Genomic DNA, 27,677 nt, shown 5'->3' with positions numbered 1-27,677 from the left:
ATAGGAAGGGCCGCCGGCGCCGCCGCACCCAATGGCCGGCGACGGGGGACAGACGCCGGCAGGACGCCCTGGTAACGGCCGCATGGTAACGGAGCTGGGCCGGAGCGCGGACCCCGGCCGCCGCGGTCGCCTCCTCGCTCTCCTCCCCGCAGCCTCGCCAGGCCCGTAGCCGGTGGCAAGATGAAGATCGAGGAGGTGAAGAGCACCACGAAGACGCAGCGCATCGCCTCGCACAGCCACGTGAAGGGGCTGGGGCTGGACGAAAGCGGCCTGGCCAAGCAGGCGGCCTCCGGGCTGGTGGGGCAGGAGAACGCCCGCGAGGTAGGGGCTGGGGGGGGGGCGGGGGAGGGGGGCGGGGCAGCGGCGCGGCCTTGGCGCGCGCTTTGCGCATCCCTCCGGCCCCGGGCCGCAGGGGGGGGGGGGGGGGGGGGGGGGATCGTTGTGCCCATTTTACAGGCCGGGGAAGCCTGCGGCGGTCTCACAGCCGGCCAGAGACAGTAACGGCGGCAGCGCCTGGCGCCCGTGCGTCACTCCCCGGGGCTGGCGCCGTGCTGAGGCTTGAGGCGCCTCGCTGTTCCCAGGCAGCTCTGGGCGACGCCCGCCCGCTGAGCAGTAACGTGACTTAGGCGCCCTAAGTACATCTGAGGGGCGGGTTGCGACTCTCACCCAGTAAGTGGGTTTTGGTTAAGCCAGCGCGCCACTTTGCGGGAGAGCCCGGCCCAGAGGCAGCCAGGGCCCGGGGCCCTCATTTCGGCGCTGTTCCCGCCAAGGAGATTTAGTCTCTTGTCAGAAGCTTTCTCCTATACTCTCTACGTGGGGTGCGGCCTCTCAGGCTTCTCATCTATTAAATGGGCGACCTCCCTCCGCGGTCCGGCTCAGTGAGAATGTAGGAAGGGGGCGGCGCCCCTGGGGAGGGAAGGAGGCCTGTGGTTTCTGACCGGGGAAATGCTGCGAACACTTGCTTCGGCTGAGCTCCGGTCTGGTCCTGGAGGGCCCTCCTTCCCCAGTGCGTGCTCCAGCTGCCCCGGGGCTGTCGCGCCTTCCCTCTCCCCCCAGTTTATCAGCCGGTTCCTTCCGGTAATGAGACTTTGAGAACAGAGCATTAACCCTCCGTGGCTGCGGATTCCCTGCTCAGCAAGTAACTGGCGGCCTTGGTGAGCCCTCGCTTCTCTGGGCCCCTCCGCAAAGGAGGCGACCGGGTGGTCGCCCCTTCGTGTCCGTTCCGCATCTTAAGCCAATGGCCCTTTGACTTGGTGGGTCTTGGGTTCCTTTGCCGCGGCCTCTCAGATCGGGCCTCAGGGACCCAACATGGGGGGGGCCTTAAAAGCACTCAGGGTCCTGTGGTGGCTGCCGGAGTGAACACGGAGCGTCACCTCGCTGACGCTGACCGCTGGTCATCTTAACTAATGTAAGATGGAATTGTGGCACATCTCATCTCCTTGAGCCGTGGCCGGAACTTCTTGCGAAATTTAATTTTGATGTTCCTTCTTTTCCATTGGTGGCGTGTAGGCATGTGGCGTGATAGTGGAATTAATCAAAAGCAAGAAAATGGCTGGGAGAGCTGTTTTGTTGGCAGGACCTCCTGGAACCGGCAAGGTATCTTTTCCTCCTTTCTCTAATGTGTCCAGAGAGTGGGCCCAGTGTCTAAGCCAAACTGAACTCATGTCTTAGCTATGTTTTGTTTCCCCAGGTTAGTTGGGTTTCTTTAAGAGGACCAATGTGAAGTAATATGGTTGGGTATCTAACATTGAGACTCTCCTGGCATACTTCCAGGGAAGAGCGATTGAGGTCCTTGGAGGAGGCTCATTGTCTAAAACTTGTCTAATACATCTTATTCCTTCTCCTTGCAGAACAATACATTCTGGTCTGTGGCTTCCCAGAATTGATAAAAGTAAATTTTCAGTTGGAGAGTAAGAGATTAATTCAACAAGTACTGATTGGTCACCTTGCACATTCTTGGCTCTGGGAACTCCATGGAAACGAGCATTAATTTGTGACACAAATCCCTCCCAATAAGGACCATAAAATCTAGGAAGAGGAGTAGTAACACATCCGAAAGAAGAATGGTTTTCAGAAGTAGCACCTAATACTTTTATAGCACTGACCATAAAACAGAGTTGCGTTCAGAAGAGGGTGAGATGAGGGTCTTAGACTGTCATATGAAATTCACTAAACACTAGACATTACTTCTCTCAAAATACATAGAATGGAAATTCTGGATAATCTGTGATAAGAATTTAACAACCCTCAAAATCTCTGCAGATTCAGCTCCAAGGGCTTCGATAACTCATCAGGGGGTCGAAGGAAATATTCTTGAGTTGCAGGTAGTCTGGTCTTTTACCAGGTCTTATTGAACTTGTTTTTGCAACCTCACAGTTTCTGAATAAAGTAAATACACAGCAGATATAGTGAGTGAATGCTTGTCTTATTCCTGCTCTTCTTGCCTCAGAATCAAGGAATCACAAGAATAGTCATTTGGGAGATAGCCCCCTCCTCTGGTCCCCTTCCCCAATCTCAATTGGTGCTCAGCTTTGTCCCCCTGTGGCCCACCTCTTCACCTGCCTCCTACTCTCCTCCTCTTGCTTGGCTCATTGCCCTTGCCTCCTCCTTGATCTGCTTTCAGTCTGCAGCTACCAAAGAAACATTTCTGAAGCTTGGATCTGACTGTGTGACTTGTGAAGCCATCTCTGCTACAGCTCTCAGGTGTCTCAGCTTAGGTTCCCCTCTCCCCTCCCTTTCCCGTTCCTCAGCTCCTTTGCACGTGGAGACCCTCTGGTCTAAAATGTACTTTTCCCTCACCTCCATCTCTTTCAAGTCTATAGCTTCCTTCAAGATACCACAGCTCAGTGCCAACTCCTATAGTAAGCCTTTCCTCATTCTTGATGCTGTAGGAACTTTATATGACTTTGCATTTGCAAGTCTCTTTTGCATTTGTATATAAGTATCACCTTCTGAAGCTTCTTGAGGGCTGGGGCTTTTTCATTTTTATCCTTGTGTTCTCACTGCCTTGCATTCAGTAGTTTAGCAAATATTCTTGGAATTGAGTCAAATGCTCACTTAAAATATTTCTAAGGTCATACCTACCCCTCTCCTCCCACCCCTTTGCTTGGTAAACTAGAATCATTGATTTAAAAATAACTTAACTATTTCATTGCTGACCAGACATTTTCAGATTTTTTTCTCAGGATGATTTCTAAAGGATGCAGGATTTTTTCCCCTCGGTATTTAAAAAATAATTATGTATAAAAAGCATACAGCAATAATGTATTCCATAATTGTCCTATCGTGATCTATCCTTTTTAGATGTGAGGGGAAATTGATTCTCCTTCTTTTGTTTTTGTGATTAAAGATATTTCTAAAGTTATAGATTGACTTTGCCTAGTAAAGTCATGAGGAATTTATTGTGTGAATTCATCAAATGATGTGAAAACAAGAGAGTAACACTTTATTTAAAATGTTAAAAGCAAATTTTTTTTTTTTTTTTGGCATTTGTAGACAGCCCTTGCCCTGGCTATTGCTCAAGAATTGGGCAGTAAAGTTCCCTTCTGTCCAATGGTGGGAAGTGAAGTCTACTCTACAGAAATTAAGAAGACAGAAGTTCTAATGGAAAATTTCAGAAGAGCAATTGGTGAGTATCAATTGTATACCAAATTTTTCATGCTCTCATCAGTGAAGGTAAAATTAATTAGTAAAATTCAGCTTTTCAAATTTGGATTTGTTGAATTGTGACTCTTGAATTTTTTTTATTTAGCTCTATATTTGAGAACCTGAGTTTGAATTCTGTGTGACTGAGCAAATTATGTGATATACTACCAGTCTGTTTTTTCATTTGTAAAAAATGAAGAGTCTGGAGTAACAAAACAACTCTGAAGCATCTATTACTTTTGCTTGTATCATTGTTTGTCATTTTACTTTGTTAAAATGCTCTGCAGATAAATTTCCAGAGAAATCACAGCAAAATGCTCACTATAGTTATAGGACAAATGTACTTCCACTTAACAGAATAAATGAATGCAGGTAAAGTTTTTTGCTAAATACATTTTTATAAAATGAATCATATTTTAGAGACTGTATTTTAAGTTTTCTTTATTTTTTCAGGTAAAAATTTTTAATTAAAAATTAAATAAATTTTTAAAAATTTAAATTTTAAATTAAATGTCTTTTAATTGATTTAGAAAATGATTTTTTTTAATTAAAAAATTACTGGATAGTGATCCCTGGCTGAAAATTAAGCAATTAAAAAAAAAATTTCCTGAAAAGTAAAGCCCTCAATACAGAACTACATACTTAGGCAAAACAATCTTGAACATTAATTATTTCTCTTTAAGTTCATTATCTGTTAGGAGATGAGTGGTATGGGGCAGTTGGGTGAATAGAAGTCACAGGCCTGGAGTCAGGAACTGAATCTGCCTCAGATACTTAATAGTTGTATGATCCTAGGCAAGTCACTTCACCCTATTTGCCTCATTTTCCTCATCTATATAATGAGATGGAGAAAAATGGCAGACCACTCTAGTATCTCTGCCAAGAAAACCCCAAATGAAGTCACAAAGTCAGGCATGAGTAAAACGACTATATAACCAAGAAGTATATTTTGTTTTCATTCTTTTGAACTGCTACAGATTTTGTTTTTCAAAATCATTTTTTTTCTACATCAGATCATAAAGATATTCTAAAATTGTTTCATTATTTCTTATGGTATAGGATATACTGTTGCATTCATGTCATAATTTGCATAATCATTTTCCAACAGGAAAATATTTCCTTAGTTTTCAATTTTTGACTACCAGGGGAAAAAGCTCCTAAGAGTATTTTTTGTATATATAGATCCTTTTTCTCTTTAATTTATTTGATGTAATAACCTGGTAGTATTGTAGCTGGAACAAAGGTCAAAATTAATTAATAAAATAATAATACATATGTATATATAGTTAGTGACTTTTTGGGTACAGTCTCAAATTGCTTTCCAGAATGGTTGGATCAGTTCATATCTCTTCCAACAGTGCCCTCCATATGTCTGTTTTCCCATAATCCTTCTGACATTGGTCCTTTTTTTTTTCTTTTTTTTTTTCTTTTGGTCATCTTTGTCAGACTTGATAGATTTGAGGTAGAACCTCAAAATTGCTTTAATTTGTATTTCTCTTAATTATTAGTGACTTAAAGAATTTTTTTCATGTGATTATTGATGTTCTTTTGAAAATTACAGATTCATATCTTTTGGTCATTTTTCTTTTGGAAGACTACTTGATAGTATTATAGTTATCTTCTCATGTAAAAAATTTGATAATACTTGTTTCTTGGTTTCTGAAAGGGCCTTAATGACACTAGGGAAAATATGTACTTTGTAGCAGTTTTGGAAAAGGGCCTACCATGAGGCATCCTGGGAGAACTCCCAGGGCTTTATTCATCATATATGTTTGCATAATATGCAGGGAGAATAGATATCTTTTTTCTTAGTTCATCTGTTAGCTCAATCCACAAGCATTTATTAGGAACCTGTCATTTTCCAGATGGGGGGGAAATAAATACTAAAGAAAAGTCCTTGTCTTCCCAGAAGACTGAGGTACTATATATCAGGAATTGGGGCCTCAGGAAGCTTAAGTCAAAGGCGAACTCCTAGGGACAGTGACTGGAACCCTGAGGTAGGGGACATCACCTTTTTAGTGGCAGTGATGATACTGGCTTGATTGTGATGATCACAGTGAGGAGTGACAACAAGGCAAAAATGGCAAGATGTGACCCAGGGGTCCTGATGGGTCAGAGCATGGTTTGGGGTTGGCTGATCACAGACTGAGAGGCTGCCTGCCTGGGGCGACTCCTCTCTAGACTCATTCCCCAGCTGAGCCTTCAGGGAGACATAGAAAGTGGGTTGGGTTGAGGGGATCACAGGACAGATGGCTAGATGCCCACACTGGCAGTGCCTCGGTTGGTGCCTGCTGTCCTGGTGGCAGAGTCTTCAACTAAGGAATCCATTTTGCCAGTCTTTGTAGAGGGCTGCTTCTGGATTCACTAGTTTGCTTTTTCTCACATGAAAGGGATCTGAGAGCATCTGATCCAGCTCTTTGGGTTTTGGAGGGTTTTTTTTTTTTTTTTTTTTTTTTTTTTTTTTTTTGGTACCAATGAGGAATGGAAAGTTTAGAAAGGTCAGACCACTTCTTTGAGGTTCCACGCAGTGGGGGCCTTGGGAAGCCCCAGACGAAAGTGTTCCTGTTTCCAGGTTCGGTGTTCTCACTGGTAACACACAGCTTTTAGGAAGGAGACTGGCTTATACCTGGGCTGAACAAGATCAGACTTTTTCTGAGTAGCTGCGGAACTTGTTCACTTTTTAAAAGAATTAAGTAGGACTTAAATTAGTTTTCTCATTACCAGGATCTTTTTTAGGGTTATGACCAGCAGAGGAACTTAATTATGATTATTACAGTATAAATGGCTTTTAAAAAGCCTTTGTGGGAGACATCTTCATTCTCTCAAGGTCAGGAGAGGTTAGGTAGAAAGACCAATGAGAGTCTTCCATAGATCTCTTTGAAGGTGAGGATCTTGTTGGTCAAAGACTGCATGCCTAGAACCCAGATTTCGACTCCTTTAAGTTGGGCTTATCTGGATCCCCTTTACATTTATGTCTTAAACCCATTGTTGGTCATGTTAATTGTGATAATTGCTGCTTTAGTTCTAACATGTGTATACTTATTCCTGGACTCAATTTAATTCTGTCTAGAAGAACAGAGTTCATTTATAAGTAGTACCTCACCAAATGTTGAAAATCTTGGTTTTTTAAAATGTGACTCTTACTGACAGCTGATAAAGTCTTGTCAAAACTCACTTCTTTATGCTGTTGATTTCCCAAAAGATAACTTAATTGGCTTTAGTTCTGAAATGATAAATTTCTCTGTCTTCCATTTTGTGACTTGCTGTGGCTCTTGGTCCGGGCTGTTGCAACAAGGTGAGAAAAAAGTCTTAATCCTGCTGTGGTGCAGAAGAGAAGCCCATTGAATGTCATCAAAGAGAGTCTCAGTCTTGGGCAGCCTTTGAATTCCTGCTAAGTAGGCGGGGGAGGGGAAAAGCGGGGGGGCCTGAACTCAAAGAAAGGCGCAGGAGTCGGGCCTGTTTCCTTGATGTGATGAAGGTGCCTGTCAGGGATTTGGAAACCCGAACCCGCAGATGAAACCCGTGTCATCTGTGTTGTCATTCTCCGAGACGGCAACAATTCGCCTCCTTTGTGGGCTACCGGCCGTCCACATTCCCCACATGTCAGCACAGCCACTTCCAAACAAATACAGGTGCTCGTGAAAGACGGGGATTCTTCGTCCCCCTGTGGAGGGATTTCCTGTCATATTCATCTCACACACGATATTGTTAGGCATTCCATTGGGAAGATTTCTTTCTTTTGGATAGAAAATATTTCATTTTCAAAATATATTCAAAGCCATGTTTAAATTGCTTTTCTTGTTGCTCTCAGTTAGCCCCGTCTTCTGGAAACTCTGTACTTGGCTTAGTGTTCATGAGGCTTAAAGTATTTTGTGGGAGAACAAATGAAACATTTCTTGTCTTTTGCCATTATTTTAAATCCTTAATTTAATTTGAGTTGGTGAAGACTTAGAACAAACCTTAAAAATTATCTAGCCCAGCCCTATTCATGTTACAGATTAGGAAACAGGTGCATGAAGCTCTGAAACTGCCTTGGAATCCCCCCAGGCCACAGAGGGCTGGGAGTCCTGCCTCCCGACTCCATCCTTGGTCCCCTGCTGCTCCTCCACGGCCCAGGCTTTCCTGGAGAGTCTCTCTGGACCAGGTTCCTCAAAGAAGAAAGCAGGCTGGTGGTCTGGGTGCTTTTTACATGTAAAAAGGGCCCGGCTCTGGAGGTCCAGTGCAGAGAAGGGCAGGCTGGGGTTTGGGATAATAGGACATCCTTCCCTCCCCCCCATGTCTTCTTGGTTATTACCACTCTTAGGAGGGAAGGGTTTAGGGTCACAGGTCATGGGGAGGGCAGATCTAGAAACAGGGTTTTTGCCTTCTTCCTCTGATTTCCTTACCCTGACCCAGATCACTGTTGCTTTCTCTGCAGAGTAGTTTGGGGAGCCCTGGGGCCTCAGGTAAAAAATTGCCCCCACCCCCTATCCCAGCTTCAGTCAGAAAAGGGGAGATTGTCACTTAGCCCACAGTGGGCTCTCCAGAGTGACAGCTGGCCCTTAAACGCTTTACAAGCCCTTACTCATTTGGTCTTCACCAGAGCCCTGTGAGGTAAAGGCGTAATTATGCCTGTTTGTGTCATTGAGGAAGCTGAGGCAGACAGGTGACCTGCCCAGGTTCACACGGGCCTTTTAAGCATCCGAGGGCCCGACACTGGCTGCGGGTTACCTTGCTGCTTCATCCCCACCTAGGCTAGTGCGATATGGCTCAGACCCTGCTTTATTCTGCATGTGCTCTCCTGGGTATCACTGCCCTCTGGACAGACATGCCTCCCAGAGCTCGGACTGGGGATCCTGGCATCTGAGCCATCTTCACTTGGTGGGTCTGAAGCTGACCTCGGGGCCGCTTCTGCTGCCTTCCCCACCCCAGCCCAGACCAGACCCCTGCCCACCTTCTCTGCTCCCCCTCAGCTTTCCCAGCCCCCCTCTCCCTTCTGGTGCCAGCCTCCCAAATGACCTCCCTGCCTTAACCCTCACCTCACGCCAGCCCAGCCTAGACATTGCTGCCAAAAGAACTTTCCCTGAGTGCTTTTTTGGCCAGATGACACCCATACTCAACAAACTCCATGACTTTCTGTGCCATAAGATAAATCCCTGTGCTAATCGGCCTGTCTAGCCTCCAAGGTCACCGTTCCCTTCCCCCTCTTTGTGATGGCCAGACTGGCCTGACCGCCTGCGGGCTGCTTTCCCTGGAGTCTAGGCCCTTGCCAGCCGGGACCCTGTCCTTGTCTCCCCATGGGCGGGGCCTCTTTTCTTTAATCTTAGAGCCCAGGTTCTGTCTTCTGCCCAAAGCTTCTGGATTCCTCAGCCACTCGTGCTCCCAAATCATCTTGGACTGAGTGCTTTGGACATATCTGTACCCACCATTCTTGGGTTTTTTATAGTCACTTGTTTTCTTTCCCATTAAAATGTGAGCTCCTTCCAAGTAGGGGTTATTCTGTTCCGTTGTGCCTCCCCAGGGCTCAGGAAGCCTTATAAATGCTGGATTATTGAATTGATAAGAAGACGAATGGGGGTGTGCTTCTAGGTGCAGCCTGGGCTGGGAGGAGAGAACAGGGTCACTGGCAGAATTCTAATGAGAAATGCAGAATAGGTCAGCGAGAAGAAGCGGGATCCGAGTCTTCATTTATTTCTACAGCTAGAGTCCATCAGATTTCCCATAAATTTAGGAGCTTTGGCGGTATTTAAGGGGCCTGTTTCCAAGCAGTATGGCTTAAGAATGTCTCCCTCTTCACCTTCAAATTTGGGGGTTTTGTGCCAGGTGCTCTTAGAATTGCACTTTGTTGGTATTTCTAGACCATCTAAAAATAATTATAATTTAATACAGTAGCTGTTAACTTATCTTTGGCAGGGTGTCTCTTGTTGAAAGCCTTCAGTATTTACTGCCCTGGACTTCGGTCATCCCTGTATACAGGCATATGTTCAGGGACTCTGGTCATGTGCTTCATGTTTGAGAGAGCTCTCTGTCTTTCCAGACACTCACTTTGGTTGTAAAAGTATCATCTTAAGTTTCAGGCCAGCAGAGGGAGACAGTTGTGAGGTCTTCCCAAAGGAAATCTAAAATAATCAGGATTGATCCAAAAAATCATTTAAATTTTCTTTTTTTAAGTGAAAAGATAAGACTGGATTCTAGAGAGCCCCTGAATATTGGAATGGCAGATTATGGGTGAAGCACAGATCATGAATCCATAGGAGATGTTACGCCTGTCCTGGGGGCTACAAGATGCATTCCCTGCCCTGAGAGACAGTCACAGAGTAATCTCTTACCTCTATTTCTAAAATTTCCGGGGGTGGTGAAGACACAGACAGAGAGAAACAGACAGAAATACAGAGAGAAAGATAAATATATAGAGAGAAACAGAGATAGAGATGGGAAGAGAGAGAGGAGAACAGCGACAGAAAAACACAGATGGGGGTCTGACAAGTCTTCTCTGGTGAAGTTTGTGCTCCTTCCCCTTAGTTCTCGCTTGAAGAGAGTTCACCAGTCTAGATTTCTGTCTCTGTGTTGGTTTCTGATCTAGATGTGTCTAAGTAAAGTATTCAGTAAAACAAATAGTTTTCTACTTCAAGCTGTTGGAGTTTACCATCTTCTCAAAAGATCATTTAGCCTTCCCAAAAGAGAGGGAAGGATCTAATTTTAAAGTTAAACTAGACAGCCGTAGTTATCAACTTCCCTTTGTTTTCTTGGGGGGAGTGGGGGGGAATACAAAAATATTTCTACCTCAGCAAATTGTGAGACTATTTTAATTGCTGAGTTAATCAGCGGTAAGTAAACTGTTGATGCTGTTAGAGCTATCCAATGTTTATACCACAAGGGAGGCGTCCTTTATTTTTTATGGCTGTAGCTGCTCCTCAGAACTGGAGATGGGGAGGGGGGGCAGTGAGGGGCTGCTTGTTGTTTGTTCCAGTTTCTTGCACCGTTCCCAGCTCCAGGGCCCTTGGGTTAAGGAGCTGTGGTTTGGTCAGGGCTTTGTCTTGGAGTACCTGGCTCCCACTTTCGCAGCTCCCAGAGCTCAGTTGGAGCCCTGGCCATTCGACTCCAAGCCTATCCTCTCAGCCAGCTCCCTGTGGGCTTGTGTGGGCCTTCCTGTCCTCGGGATGTTATCGTGCACAAGACTTTGTAATGGCTAAAATGGGGAGGGGGGGGGGGAGATTGGGAAACTAAGTGGCAGAACCTTAGACACAAAGCATCTCACCATGCCCTGCTTCTCCTCTCTTACAGGGCTGAGGATAAAGGAGACCAAGGAAGTTTATGAAGGCGAAGTCACAGAATTAACTCCCTGTGAGACTGAAAACCCTATGGGTGGGTATGGCAAAACCATCAGCCATGTCATCATCGGACTGAAAACAGCCAAAGGAACCAAACAGTTGAAGGTGCGTACATTCTGTCAGTCCTGCTCTCTAGCACCACGCAGGCTTTTGTGTGACCTTTTGGGGTGTGATTGAATTAATTTTGCCTTACAAAATGTTACAGCTGGAAGGAACAGATGGGCCATGTGACGCACAGTTAATAATTGAGGAAATGCTTGGCCATAGGGAACTTGGAGCTGGAACCAGAGCCTGGTCTGAGTGGCCAGATTTTTCCCCATACACTTCACTGTTTGAGAGCTCACTGTGCTTTCTGTTTCTGTTTCTGTTTGTAATCTTAAGCAGGAGGGCTGCCTTTGGGAAGGAGCAGGAAGGACAGGTATTTGGCCATAGCTTGGGGACCTTCCTAAGGAGGAAGGGAGAAGAGGGGACAAGCAGCTGTGAAAGCCCCCCAATAGGGGGAGGAGGGGGGGATCGGCTTCCTTCCAGGGTAACTTGCTCACTCTGTAACCTTGAGTTTGCCTCACTTGCCTGCTCTGCCACTGAGTTTCCTCATCTACAAAACTAAGGGGTTAAGCTTGAGGTGCTTTCAGGCACCGAGCTTTGGGGATTCTGTAGCTTCTTGTTTGGTTTGTAGAGGTCACCAATAGGTCATTCCTGGGAATGGCCATTTTTCTTTTAAATCCTCTCCATTGATGCTCTCTCTTATCTACCACTCATCTCTAGTGTGCCTGTGTTAATGAGATTTATGGTGGAGTCTTCCATTTCTTTATTAACTACCACACCTTTAGTTCATTTGGAAACAACAAAAAATAGTACAGACAAAAAGTGAACAAAATTTCTATATTAAAGCCTAAGTGAAATGATGTGTACAGCTAAGATTTCATCCAAGAGAAGAGCCTTTGCTTTTGGAAAAGTTCTGTAATTTAAGCCTCCAAAATTGAAATCGTCCTTCGTTTTCCCATGTCCATTAGGTGTGCTCGCTTATGGTCATCCAGTCCCAGCTCCCTGCCCAGAGAACCCCACTGTTAGAGAGAACCCCACAGTTGTGTCCATGGCTGCCTCCCAGGCTATGTCCCCCCACATGACTTACCAAGACAAACATTTCTGAAGTTTACTGGTTAACCAGCAAGCATTTGTTGAATACCTGCTTTGTACAGGGGAGGAGGGGGACCAAAGATGATAAACCAAGGTTCCCGCTCATAAAGAGCCTACGCTCTGCTTAGGGAGACCATGAGAAAGTGGAGGAGCAGAGACAGGAGACATCCCAGAGAGGGAGAGCTCTGACAGCTGGGTGTTGGGGAAGGCCCCTGGTAGAAGGCAGCACTTAAGCTGAATCCTAAAGGGAGTAAGGACTTCTCCAGGGTGAGGGCAGGAACAGCAAAGCTCATTTGATTGGACTGGAGAGTGGAGGACAACTAACAAATAATTGTGGGGTTGGATAGTTGGGTTTAGGCCAGGTTGGGAAGGGCCCGAAAAGCCCAATGATCTATTTTTAGTCAGTGTTTTAATCATTTTCTGAAAATTTACTATGTAATCTCTGACACTTGAAATTTGTATTGAGATGTTAAGATGTCAGAGAAATCTTCTGGAACATCAAGAAATTTATCCCAATAGGAAATTGAACAGCTATAGCAGCCCTTGGGTTTAATCTCTACCTTCAGCCTCTGCCTGAAAACTTGTAGTGAAGGATAAGCCTCCATGGCCTGAGGCAGTCACATGTGTCTTCTTGCCTCTTCTAGGCTCTGATCTCTCATGCATAGGCCGGCCAGCCCTTTCAGTACTTTCAGGTCCTGAGACATCCCAGTTCCTTCAGCTGATCCTGGGACAGGATGAGCTCCTCCAGGCTGACGCCTTGACTCCTGTCCAAGCCCTTGGGCAATCTGGGGAACTGCTCTCAGAATCATGTGTCAGAGGGAGAAAGTGCCAAATTTCAGTTCCGAGTTAGTGAATATAAAGGTTTTTTTTTTCCATCTAAGTTCATAGCCCCTCAGAAATCTATCTCTAAAGCCCAGATTTCTTTTCTAATGTCAACAGATGTGCTCTGGTCAGTGGAGGGACTGTCCCAGACTCTAAGAAGTTGGGCCTTTTAAGATGTAGTTCAAGATTAATTAACTCTTTTGATTGCAGCATCACATTTCTTTTTCTTTTTTTAATCTGCAACAAGGATTTATTAAGTGTCTACTATGTGCTAGGCACTGTACAAAACAGTCGTTATCCAAACATGATGTACTTTAAGAAGCCTTATCACTCCACTGATGCATTTATATATTAATTTATAGCTCAGCATCTACTTCTTTTTGTATTTTCTTATTAAAGCTTTTTATTTTCAAAACATGCATGGATAATTTTTCAACACTGACTCTTGCACAGCCTTGTGTTCCAAATTTTCCCCTCCTTCCCACAACCTTCTCCCCTAGATGGCAAGTATTCCAATGTATGTTATATATATTAAAACGTGTTAAATCTAATATATGTAAACATTTATACAATTCTCTTGCAGCATCATATTTCTTTCTTATATTGAGCTTTCTGGCTGTCAGCTATAGACCCTGGATTTTTTTCAGATAGATTACTGTCTAGCCATACTCCTCCATTGAACATGTGATGTTGATTCTTTGAATCCAAATGTAAGACTTTTCATTTATCATTAGTAAGAATGGAGAGATTGGAAAGCTTTCTACTCAGAAAATTTCAAAAAAGTAGATATACTCTAATATTCTGGGAACTAGGGTATGTGTAGTTAACCTTGATGGCCACTTTTCCCTGTGTGACCTTGGCGAAAGTCATTCTGTTCTCTTTACTCAATTTATTTTCAGTTTACTCCTTTGTCCAGTGAAGAGATGGACTTTATATTCTTTAATACCCCTTTACGATAACAGTCTGGATTGCTCTGTGAGTCCCCTTTAGTCAGCCTGTCTCTTTGCCATTGCTGAATGAGATCTGGAAGGGATTTTAGTCTTCTCAAAAAAGTCTGTCCTTAGGAAGCCTTCCCTGATGCCCAGAACAGCCAGGTACAGAGTGGGGCTCTTGTGGGACCTCTGCTGTCCTGTGGCTGCTATCCCACCTTGCTGTGTGTATTGGGGGGGGGGGGGGGGGGGAAGAGGAGGGGAGTGCTACACAGGATCCATCTAGGCCTAGCTTCCTGGCCCTAGGGAGTTTGCCCAGGACAGGTGCCCAGCACCTGTGACCAGTCAGCGCTATACAACCTTTCTCAGCCAAATTTTTTTTTTTATTATACCTTTTTATTTACAAGATATATGCATGGGTAATTTTTCAGCATTGACAGTTGCAATCACTTTGTTCCAACTTTTTCCCTCCTTTCCCCCACCCCTTCCCCCAGATGGCAGGTTGACCAATACATGTTAAATATATTGAAGTATAAATTAAATACATTATATGTATACATGTCCAAATAGTTATTTTGGTGTATAAAAAGAGTCAGACTTTGAAATAGTGTACTATTAGCCTGTGATGGAAATCAAAAATACAGGCGGACAAAAATAGAGGGATTGGGAATTCTATGTAGTGGTTCACACTCATCTCCCAGAGTTCTTTCACTGGGTGTAGCTGGTTCAATTCATTACTGCTCTATTGGAACTGATTTGATTCATCTCATTGCTGGAGATAGCCACATCCATCAGAATTGATCATCATATAGTATTGTTGTTGAAGTATATAATAATCTCCTGGTCCTTCTCAGCCAACTTTTAATCATTTGTGATTTGAAGTTTTCTCATCCAGATGGAGACAGTGTTTTGTTCCCCAAAATACAAGTGGCTTCTTTTTTGAAATCTCTAGTCACTAAATTTCTCATTCTGTATGATGGTGGTTAATGCTCCTGCTCTGGGTTTCAGCTGGACCCCAGCATCTTTGAGAGTTTGCAGAAGGAGCGCGTGGAGGCTGGAGATGTGATCTACATTGAAGCCAATAGCGGGGCGGTGAAGGTAACTGGCGGGCCCACCCCTGGGGACTGGAAGTGTAGTGGGTGGAGAACCAGTTCTGGGTTCAGATCCTCAGCCATGACTCCGACCCTAGGAGGTGATTGATGACAGCAAACAGATTGTCTTCCCTCACTGCGCTAACAAATTGAGTAAAAGCTGTTTTCTTTTTCTGGACTACAGTCCTTTGACCTCTGCAGGATCAAAACATCTCTTCGAGAACAAATAAATAAATAATTGAGATGTAAAGCCTGTTTGGAGGAGAGTTGAGGGTGGGAAACCAAAACAACTTTAGTCATTGTAGAATTGAAATGTGCAGTGCATTTAATCTTCTTTTATCTCTTTGGTATTTTCTTCCCAAGATATATGCATGGGGAAGGGAATACTGCATTAGTTGGCATTCTTTTCCTATCTGATTTTAAATGTACTGTACTGTGTTACTTGCTGTTTAATGGATGAGCATAATACTTCGTATCATACAATAAATCATCCACCTACAAAAGAGTCTGAACAGTTCCCTCAGTCTCCAGTTAATCTGTTGGATTTGTCCTTTATCAGGAATTGCATACAGTTAAAAGAAAAGGAGGGGGGGGAAGAGTCTAAGTAGAGAAAATATCAGGTGTTTTTCAACAGGGTTTTTGAGCCTGGTGATCAGTAGATAGGGTGCTTCTCTTGCCAGCCAGGGGAGTGGGGCATATTCTGAGTTGTCAACCAAAGCTTGTCAGGACTGTAATTGTGAACCAGTGCCTTTATCTTTGTCAGCTGTGTGTCATTCAGGGACTTGGCAATGAAACTCACCAGATACTTCCTCCATCTTCCTTTTCTGTAGAGGCAAGGCAGGTGTGATACCTATGCTACCGAGTTCGACCTTGAAGCGGAAGAATACGTTCCCTTGCCAAAAGGCGATGTGCACAAAAAAAAAGAAATTATTCAGGATGTGACCCTCCATGACTTGGATGTTGCCAATGCTAGGCCCCAGGTACTGAACTGATACTTCCATAACCTTAGCAGGACATCAGGGTCTGGAAATGGATTGTTGCCTCATCTCAGCTTCTTGGAAAAGACAGACCTTTTCTGTCTTCAGTGTGTTCGGCAATTAACATTGACAGTAGCCAGAGGGAGTTCCTTTGTTCTTATTCAAATGCCTTAGGAACAAATGATTTTTTACTAGCTTGAGCTAGAAGAATCCTGCATTGCCAAACTCCCGGTGTCTTTTCCCAGCCTTCTCTAGATGGACTGTTGTCTCACAATTATGTTCCTTATCAATAGTATTTTGAAACAGTTTCTGTATATGCTATGATTTTCTGTCTCCTGAAGGCACAGTATGCTGCTCTAGTCAGTGGAATCCATGTTTCATATTTCTAAGGTTCCTTTTTGACTCCAAAATTATTTCACTTTGTGATTATGTCTGTGGTAAGCTATTTAATTTAGAATTTGATTATGCAAGTGTTGTCTCTAAATTTAATTTTTGAGCCTAAGTATTTGAATTTAAGCCTAAGTAATTTCTCACGCTTATGGGAGCAGTGATGTCCAGCACTCTCTCTTTTGAAGCTTCACAAGTTTGCTTCTCAGTCACACTGGGAGATGCAGAGCCTAAATTTGATCCTGATTTTCCTCTTGAGAAAACTGTAGCTTGGAGTGATTTGCTCCCAGTCACACCACTATAGTGGCTCTCTGTGGGATTTCTACAGGTTAAAAGTGAGTTTACTGTAGTGGAGAGAGTGCTCGACCGACAGTCAGGGGTCTGACTTCTGGCGCACTTTGTTCACTTTTCAGGGCCTCACATTCACCCGGCAGATAGGGGACTTCCTGGCTCCTCTGTAACGACTGCCGCAGAGTTGGGTGCCCCTGCAAAATCCACTTCCCTTTCAGGGTTGATGGGGCTGCCCTTTCCTTGCCAGTTTGCATTAAAGCATTCGGCAGGAGAGAGGGATGCAGTTAATGACTGTGAATGTGCCTTTCCTGAGACTGGGTGAACAGGGACCGGGGTAGAGAAGGCGAGATGGGGCTCTCTGGGCTCGAGGGCCCGTGGAGGTCACCCAGGCTGTTTGTGGGAGGTAGAAGGGGGGATGCGGGCGCAACCAGCCACCCAGCCGGATCTGCCTTTGTCTCCTGTGCAGGGTGGGCAGGACATCCTTTCCATGATGGGCCAGTTAATGAAGCCAAAGAAGACTGAAATCACAGGTGCGAAGGGTGCGGGGGGGCTGTCCCTGGGCTGTCCCTGCTTACTAAAGTTGGAGGGGGCACAGGGGGATGCTGCCTTGATCCCTTGAGAATTAGTCGGGCAGGGTCCTCCAAACCCTGTCATTTGTTGGGACTTAACTTCCCCTGTCCAGTTTGGTTTTGTCTTTTCCCACTCTCCCTGGCAGCCCAAAGTGCAGCATGGTGCAGTGGGTAGTGAGCTAGCCGTGTGACTGGAGGCAAAGTCATTCATGTCTCAGTGCCTGGGTACCTGGTACCTGGTTTGTGTTACATTAGTGAAATCACAAGTCTAACTCCCCAGCCCCAGAGTACTCTATTAGCTGCTTATGATTGCATAATAAAGAGCTCAGCTCTTCCTAAGGCTTGGCCATTCGTGGTCTGATTTGGTCTTCCCAGAGAACTGGTTACAATACTGTTCTCATTTTACAGATGAGAACACTGAGTCTCAGAGAAACAGTGATTTGCTGGTGGTCACACCCCCATTCTGTCAGACTCAGGCCATGGCTCCTGCTTCCTCCCCCATATTTTTTATTTTAAATTGGTTTTGCCAAGGAAGGGGAGGAGTGAGAGAGCTAGATTGAGGAGACGCTGAGATCTGTCCTTTCTGGGATACGCTGCATGCCGTTTTCTGGAGCTTCGCCGGCTTGGCGGCACAGGGATGGCGTCATGGGCATTCTGTGGCACGGTGGATCCCAAGAGGATGGCAAATAATGTTGGGGACAGGTCGCCTGGCTCCTGTGAGTCTGCTTCCCATAGTTGTGCAAGCTTGACCTTCCTTCAAGAAGAGAAGTCTCCTGTATTTGATTAGGGACAGGGGGCTGCAGACAGAGCTCCAGCCCTGGCCTGAGAAGCAGGGGACCCTGGGCAAGTCCCCTCAGCCCACTTGTCCCACTAAAATGGAACACAGACAGATGTCAGGGGCTTTACATGAGCCGTGGTAGGAGTCGGGCCAGGCTTGGTTCCTTTGGTCCCAGCTTGAAGGCAGTGGGTGTTAAAGCAGCGCAGCGACCCTGAGCTCGGGGCCTGGGCCGGACCGCGGGACTCCAGGCCACTCCAGCCTGCCTCATGGTGTTCTTCGTCTCCCAGACAAGCTGCGTGGGGAGATAAACAAGGTGGTCAACAAGTACATTGACCAGGGCATTGCTGAGCTGGTCCCCGGCGTGCTGTTTGTGGATGAGGTGCACATGTTGGACATCGAGTGCTTCACCTACCTGCACCGCGCCCTCGAGTCCTCCATCGCCCCCATCGTCATCTTCGCTTCCAACCGCGGCAATTGCGTCATCAGGTATGGGCCCTTCTGGGGCTGGGGGCGAGGGGCGCTTCTGGCACGAGCGCAGCCCAGACGCTTGGGACCTGAGACTCTTCCTCTCAGTGCCTGCTCCCCCTGCTCCCTCTCCTGCCAAAAAAACAATCTCTTTGCTTTAGTCACCTTCTTTTGGACCCAAAATGGGATTCCCCAGCTCAGTTCCTTCACTTTATTCACCAGACTTGGCTCCAGATAACTCTTGGCTTGATCCAAAAACCAGCCACCCTCCCAGGGACGGAGCTCTGCTTCAGGGAGGAGTTTCAAAGCACGGGTTGGCTCTGAAGACTTTTCCTAAGATGGGATTCCCATAATTCTGAGAATTGGCAGCAGCTCTGGAGTTAATGGGTAGCTTCCCGAGGGGAGAGCGAGTTATAGGTGTGCAGTCTGGTGGTCCTTGAAAAGAAAGACCAAGCCGAGCTGCTTTATGGCCACACTGTGGGCTTGGGGCCGTCCCCAAGGGTCGGATTGGTGCTTTTCCTCCAGAAGCCGGCCATTGTGTGCAGACAGCAGCCTCTCCTGGCTCCAAGACCAGCGGCAGCTGCTTGCCAGCTTGGCCTTAGGAAAAGCCTGGACCGGAAACAGCTTGGAAAACATGGAAGATTATCCTTGGAGCTAGTGACTGCTGCCTCCTCTCTCTCTTTCTCTCTCTCTCTTTCTTTCTCTCTCTCTCTCTCTCTCTCTCTCTCTCTCACACACACACACACATCCCAAGAGGATGGCAAATAATGTCTCTGTGTGTCTTTTCTGTCTCTCTCTTCCCCTTTTCTCCTTTCCTTTCACTCTTTTTTCCCTTCCTCACCTTTCTCTTTCCTCCCTCCCTCCTTCCTTTCCTCCCTCCCTTCTTCCTTTCCTTCTTCTTTCCCTCCCTTTCTTCCCTCTCCCTCTCTCTCTGTCTCTGTCTCTCTCCCCTCCCCCTTCCTTTTTCATCTTTCTCTTTTCATTCTCTCCTTTCTTCCCTCTCCTTTTCTCCCCTTTCCTTCCTGCATCTCTCCTCCTCTCTTTTTCTTCTCCCTCCCTTTCTCTCCACACACACACAAAGAACACGGTACCTGGGGTGCTGTCAGTACCTACTATGGGTAATGCAGTAGTGTAGTTAACATGTCCATGTTATAGGATGAATGGAGAGTGCCATCTACTGGAGAATATGATGGATGAAGCTTTCAGAAGGATGTCACTGCTCTATGTAGAATATCCTTCATCGCTCTATGTTCAGACTCTCCTGGTTCCAAGTACTATATGTGGATGTCTGGCCCTGGTTGCTTGGTCGGGGAAGGTCTCTATTAGCATGGTCATATCATACCTGGGAAGAAAAGCATTGGGGGTTTGTCCTGAGTGATGTGTTGGGTTCTGTGCACCCCAGTTTGGGTGAATCCGATACTATTTGCACCCAATGGAGACTTTGGGGTGTTCAGATGAAGCCCTTCATTCTTCTGAGAGGACTGAAGCCAGAGGAATGACTGACCCCTTACAGCCCCTGCTGAATCGGTGAGAGAGCTTAGAGCTGGTTCTGACAGAGCCACTGCTGCAGAAGGCCGTTAGTGGTGGGGGGCCATGAAAGCCCAGGGCTTCCTTCGGTGCCATTCCCATGCTAGTGTTCCCTGCCTACTCTGGGTTCAGGATGGGAGGCCGAGTGGCCAAGCGCCCGACAGCGCCTTCCAGGATCCTGCCGGGATCTGCCTTCAAGGTTTCTAGCCCCAGAGACCCTGGACAGCCTTCCAGCATTCCTCCTCTGGAAGAGGCCCTTAAAGCGTCCTCGCCAGCCAGAGAGCAAGAGGTCCAGGAGAGAGAAGTTTTATGCAGGGACTGAGGGGCTGCCTGAGCTAGAAGCCCATCAAGATGTGTGTGTCTGAGGGGGCTCTGGGGCGCTAGAGACACCTCCAAGCAGAGCAGCTTTTGGGGGCCAGCAGAGCTAGGATCTTGTGGCCATAGATGCCTGGGTCTAGTCACTTCTCATCTTGTCCCTGCCTTGGTTTTATTAGTGGGACTGATCATTTGTCATCACAGGGTGCTACATCTGCCCCCAGCATTTGTTTTGCAGATAAATGAACTCTCCTCTATAAAGTACTTTGTAAGCATTTAAAGCATCGTATAATGGGAACTATTTACAGAGCTTTAATTTCCTTATCTCTAAAATGAGATGTTTTAAAACTTAATAAAGTTCCTTCTGCCTCTAATATTAAGGATTTTATGTTTCTGGTTCTCCAATAAAGTAGATTCTCCACGGATCCGTTCAGCAATGTTTTCAGGTCTCCCAATAGAAAATATGGCAGTTCAACCCAAAGTTGTGGGTTGTAGTTTGCCTTTAGACAAGGGCCAGGATCTGTTTCTCTAGGATGGTTTAAATTTATCTTTGACCTATAAGAAAAATTTGGGCAACTAGGTAGCACAGTGGATAGGTCTGCAGTCAGAAAGACTTGTCTTTATGAATTCAAACATGGCCTTGCTAGCTGGATGACTCTGGACAAATATTTAATCCTGTTTGCCTCAGTTTCCTCATCCGTCATATGGACTGGAGAAGGAAATGGCAAACCATTTCAGTATCTGTGCCAAGAAAATTCCACATAGGGTCATCAAGAAACAGACATGACTGCAACAGCTGAACAACAGCAAGCTAGCATTATGTCTCAGTGACTTGAATAAATATAACCTGTTCTTATTATCTAGATGGAATCTATTTATTGCACTGCATGTTACTAGAGGGAAAATTAGCCTAGACTTAACATTTACCCTCCAATTTGTGGCTTTCCTTCATAAAGGATATGAAAATATTAGTGGACATTATTGTTTTAATTGATGAATAACAGCTTACATGCTTAAGGACAGGAGAAAGAACCATTTAGTAAATTATGAACCCACTCATTTTTTCCCGACTGGCATCAGACTGTGAAACATTTTAGATAGTATAGTCTATTCTCTAATCATGAACAAAATTTGAGATTGTTATTTTAGAATATTAGATACCAGCTTCTCCTGGATTTCTGTGAATATCATAGATCAGGGCGACATGGTTTGGCCTCCAACTTACTAGGTATCATTGGGTGTTTTTTCTTTCTCAGCACCTGAAATTCCTCATCTCTGATTGGGAAGGATCCTATGAATCTTTGCACTTCAGTAATTTCTTGGACATAAGACACATCAAACAAAGCTTTTTTAGATTTCTTCTGTGACAGTACTGAGAAAAAAAGTCTGTCCTCATGTAGTTGTAGAATATGGCATTTGTTTCCAAGTTATTCATATTTTCAAGCAGAATCCTGTTGGGGGTGTTACTTGTTGCTTAATTTCCCATGCCTTATAATGAGACCTTGTTAAAGTACTTTCTAACTAAGTTCCAGTGATATTTATTGAGTCATTAGGGTTCAGATTCATTGACCTTGGCTTTAAGAAGGCAGATAGTAGGTGACTGGGTGAAGATAGGAGTTGGGACCCTGGTCTCCGGACAGAAGTGCCATAAAAAGTTTGTATGTATCTGGGAATCACTTTGCTAAGAGGAGCCTTAATAGAGTTCTTTCTTCCAGCTACAACCATTTAAAGGGATGTCACTTATGTGATATATTGTCAAGAGCACTTGTCTTTGGGTAGGAAAGGCTTAGTTTGAGTTTGACTGATAGCTCTGTGACTGCTGGGTAGGGCCCTCCATCCACTTCATGGACCTTGGTTTCTTCATCATTGGTAATAATCTCTTTCTCTAAACACATTGTGTTTATTTTGTGCTTTTTCTCTGTATTGTATTGTCTCCCCCCCTAGCATGTAAGCCCGCCTAACCTTAGGCCTTCACAGCCCCCTCACTCAGCCCCATTCTCAGCACAGAGATTGTTGGGAGGAAAGTGCTTTGTGAGCCTTAAAGTGCCGTGTTAATGTAAATTGGTCCTTAAGCATAACAAGGCTTTGACTGCTTGTTACCGAAAAAGCTCTGTTTTAGACAGTGTGGGTCTTGACCTTGAAGAAGTGAAATCATTTATTTGTAGAATGTTGGCCTTAAAACAACAATTGTTTCCCTTTTATAACTATCTGCAGTGCCTGGCACATATTAGGCACTTAATAAGAGTTTGAAGATTAACTGATATTAATTCAAAAGCCCCAAAGTCAACAAGTAATAAAAGAGAACCTACTTATCCATGGGAAGAAATGTGTCTTATACCTTTATCTTCATCCGGAAAGAATAGATGATGTATGTTTAGTGTGAACACTTGTGCTTAGATTTTGCAGCATCCACATTTTTCTAAAGAGAATTGAATGATGTGATTATTAACACTTGCTTAATGACTTTTCCAGGGGTACGGAGGATGTGATCTCTCCTCATGGAATTCCCCTCGACCTTCTGGACCGAGTGATGATCATCCGCACCATGCTGTACACTCCCCAAGAAATGAAACAGGTGTGTGTGATGTGGGCTCTGAGGGCCCCTTGGCGAGCCGAGAGTCTCTAGGCTTCCTTGTAGCTTTTAACTGCCCACACCCTTCTGAGAAGGGGTGCTCTAGTTTCACAAGCTCGAGCCCCCTAGATACCCTTTTTCAAGACAGGTTAGGAATCTTCTCTTTCAGATTAACCATGAAAGGTCTCTCTCAGCTCCCCTGCAGCTGTATGAGGCAGCCCTCAGGTTGGTCCATTTGCCCCAGACATGCCACGTATGAGCTTTGCTGGACAGAAAGCTGTGGACAGATGCACGGTCTGCTGCCGTGCCTGGGGTGGGAGAACTGCGGCTCCTCGGTAAAGCAGAAGGGCTGGACCAGGAGTCCTTCATTTGAGTTGTTTGGGAGGTGGTAGGAAGGGTGTAGTGGCAGTGCTGGGAGAAAAGGCTCTCCTGGTGCTGTGCAGTTTTGGGAAAGCTGGCTTTGGAGGCCTGAAAGTTGCAAAGCAGAATGGGTTTTGCTGCCATGCTTTAAAGACAGGGAATTTAGACAGCTTGGCCACTTTGATTTGTGCCCCCTGCCCTGTACTCAGTCTGGGTGGCAGCTGTAGCTGGGCCTGGCAAACCTGTAGGCTTGGGCTTCCTCCTTTTGTTCCGAAGGGTGGGCTAAGGATGACATGGCAGCTTGTATTTTGAATTGCTCTTCTGCCTTTGCTTGAAGTCATAACCTTAATGCTATTTTAACATAGGAGTGTTTTTGTTATTAAATATAACTTGTGTACTATGTTATCAAGTTGGACACCCTCATAAACTATCCCTGTAGGTTATTAAATGATTAAAGATCTAATTTATGAACTGTCCATTTTTGAACAGTCTGGAACAAGAGCTCCTGTGATTGCTGTGACCTGCTCATGAGGAGGAGGTGGCGGAGGGAGTGCTAGTGACATTTCTGTAGCTGAACCTCAGATTTAGCGTATTTCCCAGAAGGCGAGTTACTCAGCCCTGAACATTGCCTTAATTAGGCTCATGGATTAAATAAAGTCACATCATCTTTAAAGAAAGCCCTAATGGGACTTTCTCCTTGGCAGAGAACCTGAAAGAATTTGAGTTCAGTCTTGACACCTTGTAAAAGAGTATCTGGCTCACGAGCCAAAAAATCCCAGCTTCCTTTCATTTAATTCCATTGAACCATAGACTAAATGTGTGTGTGTGCACGTGTACTTCAGCCTCAGCACCAGGGCTCTCCAAGCCCCGCTCGACACCGGGCCCGTCACTTACGTTTCAGACATGATGCCTGTGGAAAATTCCACTGTCACTTGATTGAACAAAGATAGTGATCTAATATCCAAATTCCATTCTACAACTTTAGTTCTGGCCATCTAGAGTACCAAATGTGTGAATCACATAATGTAAGTGTTTCCTTCTGTTTTTAAGAAGGATGTTCATAACTTGATAGTTTAAAATTGGGACTTGAGGTTGTGCCATGGGGCATCATATGAATATGGACTAGGTTTGTTGGTAGTAACTGTTTTCTATTTTCAAGCTTTTATTTACACACAAAGGGATTATCTTTAGGGTTTGGGGATTGTTTTTAAGGGTCAGTTTCAGGCTGACTTTTTGTCATCCTCTTCTTTGAGAGATAAAGTGACTCCCAAATACTGGGGAAATCCTTATCCCATAAGACTTTATTGGGCATTTTATAGGTTGAATTGTCCCTTGCACATGATTGATAGACATTTAGATAAATAGATATTTAGTTGGTGTTTGGATAGAGAAATATGGTGAAAAAGGAAGCATATTGGAATAAGAGCAGGAAGCCTGATTTCAGTCATGCTTTTCATGTTTACTGTTTGTTCTCTCTGAACCTTGCAAATCAAGAATGCTAGTTCTGGGATTATTTGCATCCTAGTTTTATGAAGAAAGGGTTTCTGTAACCCTCAAAACATAAGAGATGTGAGCTCCTGTTGTTCTGTGTTTGTGTCTGTGTAAGCGTGAGTGTGGCAGCTGCTCCCTGTATTCAGACCAATACGGTAGTGTACCTTCATGGTTTTAGATAGGCTGGGTAAGTAGTGCCATCATCCCATTGAATAGATTCAGGAAGCCGAGGCTCAGGGAGACTCCGTGACTCGCAGACAGTAAGGCCAAGCTGAGGTTTTGAGCCCAGGCTGTCCTCCCGGCCAGTGCAGCTTCCCCTGCCTGCAGGGACGCTCGCCGGTTGAAGTGGGAGCCCCTCGGCCAGCCTGGACACTTCTTTGTGTCCTCTTGTGAAACTTGGGTGCTGCGGCATCTTCAGAGCAGGGCCACCTTTCTTAGGTTCATTTTTCCCCTGTTCCCTTGCCTTGGGTGCGTTTTTATGTCTTTAATTTAAACAAGTGCTTCTTGATATCTTGTTTACGAAGCTGCCAAAGTGAAAAATACCTGTATTATATGAGGCTGGAAGTCCCAGAGTTATCTCTGCAGTCCAACACACACCATCATTATCCAGGCTGCCCCTTATCACTCAGCTGGTAATGCCGCTGCGCCGCCGGGGCGGCTCCCGGTGCCACTCTCGTAACCGCTGCCTCCTCTGCAGCGTGTTGGAGATAGCGTCAGCTCCAACTTCACAGAGATCTTCAGCCTGGAACAAGTTAAGCTCTGTTTGATAGATGAGATTTCTCAGGGTGATGTTAAGACAGTAGATGAAGCTTTGAAAGTAACTTTTTGATTTATTTTACCAGCTTATTTATCAAGTGCCTAAAAACCGTGTACTCTGCTGGGAGACTATACACCTGTGTGTGTGTGTACATCCAGTGTGATGGGGTATGGACGGGGGATGGTCCCGAAAAAGGGGGTCGGTGCACCTGAGCCTCTGTGAGTTGAGACGTGTCTTACCCTTAGAAACTTGAATAGATCAGTGATTTTTATCATTGCACCAAAGTGCCTCCCTGCCTTCAATGGAGTCACAGGCTGGGGCCGAGGGGCCGTTCTGGGGCTGACCCTGTCATCTCCATGTGGCTCAGCCTTGGAGGACCCTCAGTCATCAGGGAGTGTTGGCAGGAGCTGCAGAAAGGCATAGGAGAGACGGAGAGTTCTTCTCAGCCGTCTCCAAGTTTGGGGAAAATAAGTCGTTCAGCTTCTTCTTATGAGTTGTACGACATGCTCATTGAGCCATGGTTGAAAGCCCAGAAACATACAGACACAGTGCTGACTCCTCCTTTTCTTGTCTAATAGATCATAAAAATCAGAGCCCAGACAGAAGGGATTAACATCAGTGAGGAAGCCCTGAACCACCTGGGAGAAATTGGTACCAAGACAACATTAAGGTGAGCTAAGTTCTGTGTAGCAGCCTCACATCAGCTTTATCCCGGATGCTTGATACCTCATAAGCACCAAGGTAGGTGTGTGTTCCTCTGGTTTCTGAGGGGCACCTGTAGGTCATCAGCTGCTGCCCGAAAAGAAAGCGGTGGGCTTCAAGATGCTCCCAGGACACGTCTTGTCTATAGTTTGTGTTTTTTTATAATGGATAGGTGATGTTCAGAGAATTGTAGAGGGATTACATAGGGAAGTATGCTGGAATTGGAGTTGTGCTGATGCAGGTGACGTCTTAGTTGTCTTAAAACACCTCAGAGTGTTAACAGCCGACATTTATAGGGGCTTACTGTGTGCCAGGCACTGGGCTTTCCTCCAAGTCCCCCCAACAGCCCTGGGTGGGAGCACATCTGTCTCTTGTGTGCCTGAGAAGCTTCCACTTTGAAGTGAGGGGAATGAAGACACCACCAAGGGACTAGGGCTAAGTCTTACCCATTCCTTGAAGGAAAGCAGGTTGAGAGGGTTCCCTTCACAATTGCTGAGTTGGTGATGTTTGTCTCTGGCCTGCTCAGGTGTTTGCTCCCCCCAGACTCTTCCTTCCCTACTTACCAACTCTGTCCTATTCCAAGGAAAAGCGACCTTTAGGTACCTGTCTGTAAGCTGGTGTCCCCCAAAGATGTTGTCTCTAATGGTTAGGAAGTTCCTGGCTCAAAAGTTTTAACATTTTCGTAGAAGACATTCAGACTTGAGAGCTGATAAAAGCATATAATGGTGAAATATCAAGCAGCAGAACCAGTGGGGGTTGCTAGGAAAAGAAGTCTGCAGTCAATACTAGCCTGGGATTGGCTGATCGACTCATTTCTGGCCCAATTCTGCCTCTCTGTCCCTCGGGCAAGTTACAGATCATCTCCATGAGAAACTTCACTAATAATAATCATTTGAAACTAGCATTCATGGGAGTCCATCTTGTCTGGCAGTGGGGAAGGGGAGCCACTGTGACAGGTTTTGTCTTCCGCAGGTATTCAGTGCAGCTCCTGACCCCCGCCAACCTGCTGGCCAAGATCAACGGAAAGGACAGCATCGAGAAGGAGCACGTGGAGGAGATTAATGAGCTCTTCTACGACGCCAAGTCTTCAGCCAAAATCCTTGCCGATCAGCAGGACAAATACATGAAATAAGGTGCCGGCGCAGGTGAAGACTCTCCCGTTGTCGTGTGGCCGGCCTGTTGGAGCCCCAGAGGTGGGGAGAGGGCGATTTCTGGAGCAGAGAAACCTCTGGACTTGGCATCTGCCTTCACCTAGTTACATAGTTTTGTGTGAAATGATGACTTTTACATTATCCTACTTTCTTCCATAGTTGTGTTTCAAATCTTGTCTGGAATGTCTGCTAATAAATATTTTTAGTTTATTTTGGTTAAATTGCTTTCTCTGTGCAGAAAAACATCTTTAAAACTTTTCATCCCTCAGTTGGAAAGGAGAGAGAAAGAAAACACTTCATTTTGAAAATGGCAGCACGGACCTTGATCAAGCTGACACAAAACTAGACCCCGATGAGCTCTTTGACTTAGGTTAAGGTTTGTCCAGCTTCCGGACAGTAGG

At 45.5% G+C, this 27,677-nt stretch overlaps 1 protein-coding gene across 2 annotated transcripts; it reads left to right on the top strand.

Moving 5' to 3' along the window:
• Positions 1-79: 79 nt before the first annotated feature.
• Positions 80-27,497, top strand: RUVBL1 (RuvB like AAA ATPase 1). 2 transcript variants are annotated; one of them, XM_031956306.1, is made up of 11 exons: positions 80-321; positions 1,510-1,596; positions 3,496-3,628; positions 10,909-11,060; positions 14,852-14,941; positions 15,765-15,914; positions 17,056-17,119; positions 18,224-18,422; positions 22,716-22,818; positions 26,002-26,093; positions 27,098-27,497. In XM_031956306.1, the coding sequence occupies exons 1-11, from the start codon at positions 181-183 to the stop codon at positions 27,255-27,257; spliced, it is 1,371 nt and encodes a 456-aa protein (XP_031812166.1). In that variant the 5' UTR covers positions 80-180; the 3' UTR covers positions 27,258-27,497. The 2 variants fall into 2 exon arrangements, with proteins under 2 accessions (XP_031812166.1, XP_031812172.1); XM_031956312.1 differs by lacking the exon at positions 80-321 and adding an exon at positions 570-669.
• Positions 27,498-27,677: the final 180 nt, after the last annotated feature.

Source organism: Sarcophilus harrisii, chromosome 1, assembly GCF_902635505.1.
Source record: "Sarcophilus harrisii chromosome 1, mSarHar1.11, whole genome shotgun sequence".
NCBI classification, from domain to species: domain Eukaryota; kingdom Metazoa; phylum Chordata; class Mammalia; order Dasyuromorphia; family Dasyuridae; genus Sarcophilus; species Sarcophilus harrisii.
This window is presented reverse-complemented; position numbering and strand designations above follow the sequence as displayed.

Coding starts and splice junctions, on each gene's coding strand:
- RUVBL1 (XM_031956306.1), top strand. CDS start 181: ATGAAGATCGAGGAGGTGAAGAGCACCACGAAGACGCAGCGCATCGCC. Junction 15,915..17,055: donor TTGCCAATGCTAGGCCCCAG/GTACTGAACTGA, acceptor TCTCCTGTGCAG/GGTGGGCAGGACATCCTTTC. Junction 26,094..27,097: donor GGTACCAAGACAACATTAAG/GTGAGCTAAGTT, acceptor TGTCTTCCGCAG/GTATTCAGTGCAGCTCCTGA.